The 12,472-nt window shown below is 41.1% G+C and overlaps 1 protein-coding gene across 1 annotated transcript in view; it reads right to left on the minus strand.

Annotated features, from left to right (window-relative positions):
• Positions 1–575: 575 nt before the first annotated feature.
• Positions 576–12,472, minus strand: part of LOC126106387 (uncharacterized) — an 89,020-nt gene continuing 77,123 nt past the window's right edge. Inside the window, exons 7-8 of the mRNA XM_049912653.1 lie at positions 7,202–7,426; positions 576–988 (exon numbers count right to left, since the gene is read on the minus strand). Coding sequence (XP_049768610.1) covers positions 817–988; positions 7,202–7,426 — 397 coding nt within the window. The 3' untranslated portion in view covers positions 576–816. The remainder of the gene's footprint in view (positions 989–7,201; positions 7,427–12,472) is intronic.

A 12,472-nucleotide genomic window follows, 5' to 3' on the forward strand; every position in this document is an offset into this window, starting at 1 on the left:
CAGCCATTTAAAAAATAAATAAATAAAATAAAAACTGAGGCACTCTTGTAGGAATCTTTTCCAGAAACTACAGGATTTTACAATTTAGGAAAAATCACAGTTTATATGGCAAGACGGGACTCTGAAGACAGTTAATCCTTTGAGGTCCTTCACTCACAGCCTCGGAGTGCAAACCCTTTCCCTCTACCAAATCATACCACAAACACATGCCTGTACATCCTTGGCAACTGTTATTACGTTTAAATTCAAATATATTTTCTTTGTTGCTTTGAATAATGTCACCTCACAACAAAATCCTTAAGGAAGAAAACAATTATTTGTCTTTTAAATAATAAAAAAAATCACAAGTTTCCTTTTAGTGTGATCATCACATCATTTAGTGAATGTAGGCAGACGTCACTACATAATCAAAAACTCGAATCTAGAATTATGTAGGGAAATTTTTCAGCCACACAGTATTAAAAAGATTGGCTGCCACTCATAATACTCCAAAAACTAATTTTTATTTGTGCCGGTAGAATTTCCAATAACACACAGTCACTCAGTAAATAGAATAATTTTAAACAAAACTGAGGCACTTGACACATCTGCAGTTACTAAAATCTTCACCATTGTTATATTGTCTTTTGTTCCCCTTTGCCGTTCCTTATTTCAGGCATCCAATACCCTGCTGAAGCTGACAACACTAAAAAAATGGAGCACAGGCTGAGTTTTGTAGTCAGGGTCTTTGGAACACCAGTGCAGCTTCCAGCAGTGTGCCAGTCCCACAGCTCCCCAGCTCCAGGTGCCGAGTGTGCGCAGACGCTGGAAATGGTGTCACTCGTAGTCACCCTCTTCGTAACTATCATCCGTGACGTAGTCACCCTCTTCGTAACTATCATCTGTGATGAGTGCCCCGAGGGTGCCCTTCACCCTCAGGTCTGGCATCTGGGCACTAATTCTGTCCAGCACGTCTTGGTCTCCATCACAGTAGTCTATCTCCAGCTCTCTGTACAAGACAAGAGACATGATAATTATCAAGAACTGTCACAGTTAGTTTTTATTCTGTATAATATAAATACACTCAGCCAAAGCTTCCACTGGTTAAAGGAGACAAGACAGATTACGGCTTCTACAAAAATTTTATTCGTGCTGTGTACAACATGAGGCAGGGGAGCACTTATTATTGAGGAACATGTTGTGCTGTATCAAATGTGAAAGCTATCAAAGAAGTCTTCTTGAGGCTATAAACAAAATACTGGACTTGTTAAAACACATTTACTAAAACCATCTGAAACAGCACCTTACTTCTATACATAATCACCATCTCTTAATGAACTGACGGATTGTCTCTGCATGAAATTGAGCTAGTTAAAATATTACAATCGACCTGTTACAGCTTCTTCAAGTTATTCATTCTAGCCGAGTCTCTTTTCTAAGTTCGAGAAGAGGTAGAAATCAGTCACAGCTAAGTCTGACTGTAGGGAGCATGTTCCAAAGTGTCCTGTTTGAACTGATGCAACAATTCTCACATTTGTCAGGCAGAGTACAGCCAAGAACTGTTATCCTAAACTGAGACACCAGTACTTGAGAGACCACTGCACTTATTTTGAATGGTTATTCTCATATCTCCTAATGAGTCACAGCAGACATTAGAATTAAGAGTCCTTATACTTTTTATAAAATTCATGAACAAGATTCCTCTGATTTCACAAAAGACAGTACCCGTAACCTCTCCAACTGACAGTTTAATGAGCTTTTTTTGCTGTGCCCCTAGGTGATATGATCACACATGACTGTCTGCCATGTTGTCACCATGTTGGCAATGACTACTCGTCTCTCACTACTGGCCACTGCTTTGTTTTGTAAGACTTCTCTTTTTGAATTTTAATGATAAAGAGAGTCCAGAGAAGCTGTCATCTGTTGACTGCTGTTGTTCTTAGACAGAATTTTCGACTTTAATGACCACAGAACTTCTGGTAACCTACTTGCATCTCCTGTAAAACACTTCTGCAAAAACTGTGGAAATTGCCTAACAGTCAACAAATTGGGAAATCCCAATCCACATATTTTTTTTTCTTTTTTTTCCTCTCCATGAAAGTTGCTACTCACCACATAGTGGAGATGCAGAGCCACAGATAGGCACAAACAAAATTACTGTCACAATATAAGCTTTTGGCCAACAAGGCCTCACACACACACACACACACACACACACACACACACACACACACACACACCTCTGGCAGCTGAAGACAGACTGTGAGCAGCAGCAGCAGTGCATGATGGGAGTGGCAACTGGGTGGGGGTAAGGAGGATGCTAGGGCGGGGAGGGGGAGGGATAGGAGGGTAGGGATGGGGGACTGTGAATTGCTGTTGGGAATGAACAACAATGAGGTGGAGAGAGGGTAGGGCAGCTAGGTGCAGTTGGGAAATTAGACAGTGGGCAAGGGAGAGGTGGGGGTGGGGGTGGGGGTGGGGGTTGCAAAAAAGTGCAGAAGTAAAAAGACTTGGTGTGTTGGTGGGCTGAGAGCTGTATAGTGCTAGAATGGGAACAGGGAAGGGTGAGAAAAATGACTTATGAAGGCTGGGGCCAGGAGGGTTATGGGAACATAAGATATACTGCAGTGAGAGTTCCCACCTGCGCAATTCAGAAAAGCTAGTGTTGGTGGCAAGGATCCCTATGACAAAGGCTACGAAGCAGTCATTGAATGAAGGATTCCGTGTTGGACAGCGTGCTCAGCAACAGGGTGGTCCCCTCGATTCTTGGAGACAGTTTGTTGGTAGCCATTCATGCTTACAGACAGCTTGTTGGTTGTCACACTCACATAGAATGCAGCACAGTGGTTGTAGCTGAGGCTGTAGATTACATGACTGGTTTCACAGGTAGCCCTGCCTTTGATGGGATAGGTGATGTTTGTAACTGGACTGGAGTAGGTGGTGGTGGGAGGATGTATGGGACACATCTTACATCTAGGTCTATTATAGGGATATGAGCCATGAGGTAAGGGGTTGGCAGCAGAGGTTGTATGAGGATGGACAAGTATATTGTGTAGGTTCAGTAGATGGTGGACTACCACTGTGGGAGGTATGGGAAGGATAGCGGGCAGCACATTTCTCATTTCAGGGCACGATGAGAGGTAGTTGAAACCCTGGTGGAGAATGTAATTCAGCTGCTCCTATTCCAGGACGTACTGAGTTATGAGGGAAACTCTCCTCTGTGGTCAGACGATGAGACTTCGGGGGGCTGTGGGAGACTGGAAACATAAGACATGGAAGATATGTTTTTGTACCAGGTTGGGAGGATAATTACGGTCTGTGAAGGCCACAGTATATTTCGAGAGGAACACTCGTCACTGCAGATGTGATGACCACGTGTGGCTAGGCTGTATGGAAAGGACTTCTTGGTATGGAATGGATGGAAGCTGTCAAAGTGAATTTATTGCATGAGTTTAGTAGGTTTCATATGGACAAATGTACTGATGTTGCCATCTTTGAGGTGGAGGTCAACATCTAAGATGGTGGTTTTTTGGGTCGAGTACCGTATTTACTTGAACCTAAGCTGCACTTTTTTTTCTGGTTTTTGTAATCCAAAAACCCGCCTGTGCTTAGAATTGAGTGCAAAGTAAGCGGAAGTTCTGAAAAATGTTGGTAGGTGTCACCACAACTAACTTCTGCCATCGAATTATGTAGCGCTACACAGGCCGCTTTGCAGGCACAAAGATAAATACTGGCAACAAAACCTCTGCGTCAGTAAAAAAAGGTGGAAGACGAGCTTTTTTTCACCGCCCCGAGTTTCGACCACTACATTTTCATACATTATCCAACGAAGTAAATACAAATTCCATATTGTTCATCTTCGAATGTAGCAGAATTTCAACTTACTACGAAAATCCGACTGGCAAGATTGTTTGGGATGTTTGTCGATATGGCCAACTCTACGTTTTGAATTTTTTCCTACTTGTGACGAGATCGTTGCTAATAAGAACTTTTATGAATTGTGAATCGCATGCAGTATTCTTTTCACCATAAGAATAATACCGTATGAATATACACATTTTGCCATGTATTCTTTCGTGTTTGCTGCTATCTCATTTAAATCCTGTCTGCCTAATAAACTACGAAACTAGAGTGAGACAACAGCGAACGCGGAATAATATACATATCATGTCATGTTTATATTCGTATTGTTCTTATGCCTACTAGTGATACAGTCAGACATGAAGTACGGCAATTGACAAGATTTTTAAATCTAAGATGACTAATTTCTGTGCAGAATGTAATGTACTACAGAGGCGTCTGCGAAGATTTTCAACCGGAGAAAAATTTTCGCTAAACTCTCGTTCAAAAGATCTTCTATCATACGCAGTCTATTATTTAGTTCATGTTGATCATTATCAAAGAAAGCAGCAGTGTAAGTAACAGCAAATAGCAAGCAGTCTCTTGCCATTGTTTCGCTAATGAGACGATTCCGCTTTTTTTTTTTTTTATATATATATATATATATATATATATATATATATATATATATATAGTAAGCAGCGGTAGCGTGTACAAAAGCAAGCCATGCCGCGAGCGGCGACAGGTTGTAAACACTCACTATCAGAATGCGACAAACAATGCATGACACAGTACAGTTATGCATTTTCAGCTTAAGAGTGACGTAAACATCTATAACAAAGAGAACGGCACTTACCAGATCAAAGAAAAATAAGCAGTCAATTCAAACCACACGAAGCACGTGAAAAAGGAATGGTACCCGTATAAATACGGACGGAGCACCTGACGCATAGCAATATGGTAAAGCTTAACTGCTATACTTAAGACTCGAACCAAACTACTGTAGCTGTATCGTCATTCATTCGACCTAAATTGTGTCTCATATTACAGTGGACCAACTTTGTTTCGATTTGGATGTGCGGCCTAAAACTTTTCTCTCCCTTAGAATTTCGAGTCTCAAATTTCAGGTGCGGCTTAGATTCGGAAAAAATTTTTTTCCTTGATTTCAAGTCTCTGCTTAGATTCGAGTGCGGCTTAGATTCAAATAAATACGGTAGAACCAGGTGAAGCAAATGGGGGAAAAGCTGTTGAGGTTCTGGAGAAAAGTAGATAGCGTATCTGCACTCTCGATCCAGATCGCAAAGATGTCATCAATGAATCTGAACCAGGTGAGGGGTTTAGGTTGGCTCTGAGCACTATGGGACTCAACTTCTGAGGTCATTAGTCCCCTAGAACTTTGAACTAGTTAAACCTAACTAACCTAAGGACATCACAAACATCCATGCCCGAGGCAGGATTCGAACCTGCGACTGTAGCGGTCTTGCGGTTCCAGACTGCAGCGCCTTTAACCGCACGGCCACTTCGGCCGGCGAGGGGTTTAGGATTCTGGGGGTTTAGGAAGGATTCCTCTAGATGGCCCATGAATAGGTTGGCATAGGATGGTGCCATGTGGGTGTCCATAGCCGTACCCTGTATTTATTTGTAGGTAATGCCTTCAAAGCAGAAGTAATTGTGGGTAAGGATATAGTTGGTCATGGCAACTTAAAAGGAGGTTGTTGGTTTGGAGTCCATCAGGCATTGGGAAAGACAGTGTTCAACAGTGGTAAGGCCATGGGCATTAGGAATGTTAGTGTAAAGGGAGGTGGCATCAATAGTGATGAGCAGGGCACTATGTAGCAAAGGGACAGGAACTGTGGAGACTCGGTGGAGGAAATGGTCAGTATCTTTTATATGAGCTGGTAGGTTCCAGGTAATAGGTTGAAGGTGTTGGTCTATGAGAGCAGAGATTCTCTCAGTGGGAGCACAGTGAAAATGAGAGATTGGTGTCAGTGGCCGGGAGTTCCCAGGCGGGAAGTTTGGCCGCCTAGTGCAAGTCTTATTGAGTGTGACGCCACATTGGGCAACTTGTGCATTGAAAATGGGGATGAAATGATGGCGAGTACAGCATGACACCCAGTCCGTGAGGGGAGAAAATCTCCCACCCCAGCCAGGAATCGAACCTGGGCCCCCTTGCATGGCATTCCAATGTGCTGTCTGTTCAGCCATTGGGGCAAACTGGAGGCACAGTAATTGGCGACAATGGGGTGTCCTGGTTGGTTGGGTTTATGGATTTTAGGAAGCATGAAGAAGATAGGAGTGCAGGGAGTGGTGGGGGTATGCAGAGTGGTGGACTCTGGGGAGAAGTTCTGTGATGGGCCTAAGGATTTGAGTAGAGACTGGAAATTCTGCTGGTTTTCCGGAATAAGGTGACTATGGCAAGGTTTGTAGATGGATGTATCTGAAAGCTGGCAGAGTCCTTCTGCCAAGTAATCCTTGTGGTTCAACAGTGGTGGTGACTTTGTCCACAGGTAGGATCATAAGGTTGGGATCAGTTTTTAGTTGGTGCGCTGTGGTTCTTTCTGCAGATGTAAGGTTAGTTTGCATGTTGAGGGATTTGGGGAACAATGGTGAGGCATAGTTCAAGTTTAAGAAATTCTGAAAAGTTAACAGGAGGTGATATGGGGGCAGTAGGAGTGGATCACAGTTGGATGGAGGAGTGAACTGAATCAGACAGTTTAACATTGGTCTTTGGATAAGTCTGACTGATAGTAGGGTTGGTGGCAAAAAAATGTTTCCACTGTAGGGACTGGGAGAAGGAGAGGTCTTTAACATGTCCTGCATGATTGAATTTTGGATTTTCCATTGTTCATGTTGAGTGTTATTTTTTTACGAATATTTTCTGACTACAGTCGGAGAGCCACTTTCTAAATCACTGAGACCATTCGACCTTCCATATTCAAACTGAAGACGCCAATAGCCTGGAATACCTTCACACTTCACATTTGGTCAGTATACAGCACAAATTTCATAAGTCTCAACAGATTTTTGCCACCTATAACAGTATTACACAATGAATTTTATATCTGGAACCGTTTTCAACTCTGCTGCTCATACCAAATTGCTAACTTCGAGGAATGGTACACAATGATGTACTGTATGAGTCAGTGTTTCCCCAGCAATTTCACATTACATAAAAGGCAGATGTTACTTTCTGGATAGCCCTTCTGACAGCTTATTCCATTTGCAGCCCCCCCCCCCCCCCCCCCTCTCTCTCTCTCTCTCTCTCTCTCTCTCTCTCTCACACACACACACACACACACACACACACACACACACACACACACACACACACACACAAATACCTATTGCCTAGACTACTGCACTAGTATGAATATAGTGTTACCTGAGGTTCACCAGTCTGCCAGGAAACTTGTCAAATGGTATGGCCCAGCAGATACATTCCCTGAGGAAAAGTCTGCGCAGCTCTGACATTTCAAGGATGCATTTTACACTGGGTTTTAACTTATAAAATTTAATGTAACTGAATTCCAAAGCATTCAATGCTGGCAGCTTAGCTATGTATGACATTGCTTTTCCACCAAGACATTGACAATAATTAATTTTCAATCTGAAACATAGCAAAATTATCTTGCTGTAAGGTTGATAACAGTAAATATTTGAGAAGAAGTGTTTTTTAGTTGGTCTATTAAGATTTTTAGGATAATGTAATAGGAAGCTGTCGTCAATAGTTCAGGTCATCGTTAAATCAAATAACATTCTAAAAACAGCAATATTTTACCTATTTATAATCCATCATTAAGCATTTAAATGCACTAAAGATCATCATTTTCTGTGCACATGTGGACCGCGCACACACATGTGCATTGTGAAAAGGATACAGTAAGACACAGGGTGGTTATAATTAATCTTTCGCTACTTGAGCCAGTGATTCAGATGTTCAAATTAACTGGTGATTTGTGAATTGCTCATTGGAGAAGCCAACAGCCAACTGTGGCACAAACTGTTGAAGAAGTTATGTTGCCGTGGTTGAGAATGCTGGATGCGACGTGCACAAGCAATGTGACGACACCTGAACATTCCACGGTCCACCATTTGAAAAGTGCTGTGAACAATTATGAAATGGTATCTGCACAAACTTCCAGGCTGTTGTGGATGCAGATGGTCATCGCACTGTGCAAGTTTGTAACATGGAACCAAATAAGGTATGCAATTAAGGAATGTTACCCTCTCACATAGAAATTAAGATGGTTCCTGCAGTGGTTTATTTGCTATTTGTCTTCTGCATGTCCTTAACAAATGTTTGCACAAAGTTTCATCATCCTATGATCAGTCATTTTTTCATGGGGCCCTCTCAAGTAGTGAAAGTTTAATTATAAATACCTTGTACATACACAAGTTATCTACTACTATTACCAATATAGGTACAACAGTCTATAATATGGAGCAGTTGTAAATATCACATGACACTAGTTGTCCAATATACAATGTATGACACATTCAATGTCTGCTCACATGCATGAACAATATAAATGAAACAGCATTAGTACTCAAGATCAGATTCCACTATTGGTTTCCATACAGGGGAAGGCTGCGACGTCTAACAAGCAGGACTATGGTGCCGTGAATCTCTAAAGAGCTTACAGACTGTATCTCCTTTCCTTCTTGTAATCAACCACTAAATGACACCAAAAGCTAACTCCAAGATAAGATCTATAGGTATCATGTTAAGCCACCAAAGCCACATTTTTTGACATTTTATCATGACAAACACATTTTTCAGAAATTTTTTGATGTGGTGTATATTAGGTTTGTTGCATACTTAATGTTTTTCGTGTTTTCAGTTCCAAGTCAGGAATGTTTAATGTTTTTTTGTCCATGTTCAACCTGTGGCCTTTATGAGTTCACAATATGAAACAGTTATGTAATATGTTGTCAAGGATTCTGTGCTGTGTTTGGCTGACAGAAGCAAACTGAGCAGCCCCCATGTTGACTGAAGCCTTTGTGAAGCAAATGTACTGTATCTGTTGGTTTTCAAATTAACACTTATGTATTGCAAAAATATGCAGTTTAAGTGATACACCACATTAAAGATCTCTGGAGAAGGCATCTTTTTAATACTTTTTTTTTGTTGTACTGAAGCATCAGGAAGTGTGACATCAGTGACCAAACATGCTACTGTGCATGGATCTGTTGATATTGCTTATTATACCCTTGCACAGACAATTTTTATTTTTTTTTTTATTTTTTTGCCCCCTCGAATGATGTTTAGATTGGAATGATGCATTACAAAAAGAAACTTCCTAATAACACACTTCATCCCTCAAATGCCATCAGGAAGTGAGGAAATTGTTGGTAACTACAGGTGATGGCACACGTTTTGCATGCTTATTTCCTCTAATTACTCGTGGAAATCTCACTGGATCGTACCACTTATGCTACCAAATTCAAGTGAAATGTAGGACGCCATTTCTAACTTAGCATGTCTTTCCAGCAGTGGATACAAGAGCCAATTTCAGGAACAAAAAAAGAACAAAAAACTGTTTTGTGTTTAATATTAAATATTGGTTAATGACCCGTCAAAGCACAATAAAAAAATACAGAGCCAGAGCTTCAATAACAAAGGTTTAGTCACTCTGTTCCCTTTCGTCGTAAGCAGCAGTATGTACAGTGATGGTACGAGACCCTTAGGCAGAATGAACAGACCCTTCACAACGCCTGTAAGAGCTGTACTACATAGGACTTATGCAACATCTTTATGGCTTGGCTACTACAGGTTTGAAAAATGTCACTTGATGTCAACAGTCCCAAAAACATTTACTGTCCTTATTTACACCCATGTGGTAAATATACAAAATATGTCCTGGTGATTTAAATTCTGTAATTCGTTATTGAGAAATATATTTTAATACATCCTCTGGAGTGGTTCCACCTCAGACCATTTTATTACAAGCCGCCATCATATACTGATGACATAACGACTTGTAAGGTTGTTCGACTTAAGGCTATCTGGAGCCGTCAAGGGCATCCCGAGGTAGGAAATCAGAGACACAATGCAGAGAGAGCACGCAAAAGCGGTAGCATTTAATTTACCAGTGATAAACAGTAACACTAGAGCTGTGCAAATTGCAGATGCTCTTAATGCTGTCCCACCGGAGAAGTTTCACTTCAGAGAATTAACTGGTAATTCCATCCACCACCTAGATGTTGTCGTAAGGCATCACTGTAGAAGATGGTCACGAAAAGGCACAACTTAGCAGAGGCAGCGAGCTCAATACTTGGTCCTGAGAACTGCCACGTCTGTGGGTTTACAGAGGTTAGAGTGCTACTACAGCGGTCCCCACCCAGAGGAGGGCAGAAGGCGGGGCCGAGTGATGTAAAACACTGTTTTTGCTGGGCATAATAGGAGTGGCAGTGACATTTAGCTTTCAGCTGAATGCTGTTGATACTAAACTGGAGTTTGTTAATGTAAAATCCAGAAGGATCCCTGCCTACCAAGTAGGGGTAGGGGAGGAATCTAAATGTGGTTGGTCAGAGGCACCCTGGAGGTGTAGAATGACTTGCCAGATTGGACAAAGCTCATTAAATGCAGGTGAATTGGTGGGTCGATTATAGGAAGGGAGAAATGGTGCACCACCACGATTCTTTAAAAATGTTTAGGATTAGTTTTCAGCATATTACTAGGACTGATCACAAATAAATAGTATTGATCAGACGCCTGAATTCCATGAGTCTCCTGCTGCAAGCATCCTGTCAAGTCCCAAAATCCACGTCTCTCGTAGATGCCCTGTGACAGTGTTTGGCACCGATCCGAGTTGTCGTCCTGTCTTCACTAGGAATTTGTCTTTCTGCATTTGCTCCTTACCATTTGGAAATTGCAGATGGACCTTAAACCCATGTCTTTTCTCTATTCTGTGTCTGGACATGACACCGTACCTGCTTAACAAAATCTTCAGAAAACTTATGAATTCTCATACTGTGTAAAACATCTTTTCTCTAAGCCACTTTTATGTAGCGGTTTTGAACACACATATGCCTTTATTGGCAACACTTTATATAATTGTAAACCCACATATGTGACAATGAGCCAAGTTTTGTTATGTCTGGCAGCTTGGATGTCCATCTGATTTTTAATGAATGAACAAATAGTGAATGTAAAGGCTTAAACAGTCAAATACATTAGTTCAACAGCTACCTGAAAAACATGTGTCAAGATGTCATCGTTGGAATGTGGCTGGGTTTAATGTTCCGTCAACATCGAGGTCATTAGTGACAAAGCACAAGCTCAGACTGTGTCAAGGATGGGGAAGGAAATTGGTCGCGCCCTTTCGAGATCACTAGGGCATTAGCCTGAAGCGATTTAGGGAAACTTAAATCTGGATCAAACTTGGGTTTGAAACATTGTCCTCCCAAATGCAAGTCCAGAGTGCTAACCACTGTGCCACCACTCTCGGTGTGGCTCTCTGCTGGCCTCCAAAGTTAAGTCCTTGGTCCATTGCTTTTTCCACTGCGTATCAACAATATTTCATTTGCGGTCTACCATGTGTGATCAAAAAGTAATGGGAATTTTCACTTTCCTTAAATAATCTTTATTTATTCATAAACTTCAACTTTGTCCCCTTCTAAGTAATTCCCCCTCAGACACAATATAGCTGTGGCAGCAGTTTTGCCAATCTTGGAAGCACTTCTGAAACTCTTTTCATTATGATCTTCAGCTCCTTCAGTGATTCTGTTTTTAATTCATCAATGGTAGCAAAATGAAATTCTTTCAAGTTTCTCTTCTGCCCAGAGAATAGCAAGAAGTTGCAGGGGGCAAATACAGTGGCTGAGGCAACACAATGGTTTTGTTTTTTGAAAAAATCTAGAACAAACACTGAAGTGTGAGCAGGGAGTATTATCGTGATGAAATTTCCGTGAGTGGTTTTGTCACAATTGTGGTTGTTTTCTTCGTATCTCATGATGCAAATGTTGCATAACTTCCAGGTAGTATTCCTTATTGACCATATGACTCTAAGGCATGAACTCATGGCAGTTGGAATGACTGCATCTTGGCTTCAATGTCATACCCATGTACACGTGTCTTATCACCTGTTATAAACACCATTAGAAGTTCTGGACTGTTGTAACTCAATTCATCAGTTCCTGGGTGATGTCCACATGATGCTGATTTTAGTTGAAATTCAACAATTTCGAAACAAACTTTGCTGCTACATGTTTCGTGTGCAAAACATCTGAAAGAAACTGCTTGGCATGAGCCAAAGGAATCACAGCATCATCTGATGGTGATTCAGCAATTTTCCAGAACCATTTTCTTACCTCTTCCACATTGTCATTAGTAACTGAAGTGGTAGGATGTCCAAGGTGATCGTTGTCTTCTAGACCCCCTTTGAAACATTTATATCGCTCACTCTTGTCTTATTCATTTGAAATGTGGTGCTGCACTTTATTCCATTTCTCAAGCACAATTTAATGCAAATTCTTTGAGCCACCGATTTTAAAAGTAAAAATTCACCCAGCACTTGAAAACACATATAACCTTTTTGACTGTCAATAATAAACTGAATATTCAAAACGGATGAAAATGCAAACATACATCAGGAATATATGTACCAATAAGATAAAAAATTGACAATCAGATGCAAAAAGCCCATGAAAT

This window comes from Schistocerca cancellata, chromosome 10, assembly GCF_023864275.1.
Source record: "Schistocerca cancellata isolate TAMUIC-IGC-003103 chromosome 10, iqSchCanc2.1, whole genome shotgun sequence".
Classification (NCBI taxonomy): domain Eukaryota; kingdom Metazoa; phylum Arthropoda; class Insecta; order Orthoptera; family Acrididae; genus Schistocerca; species Schistocerca cancellata.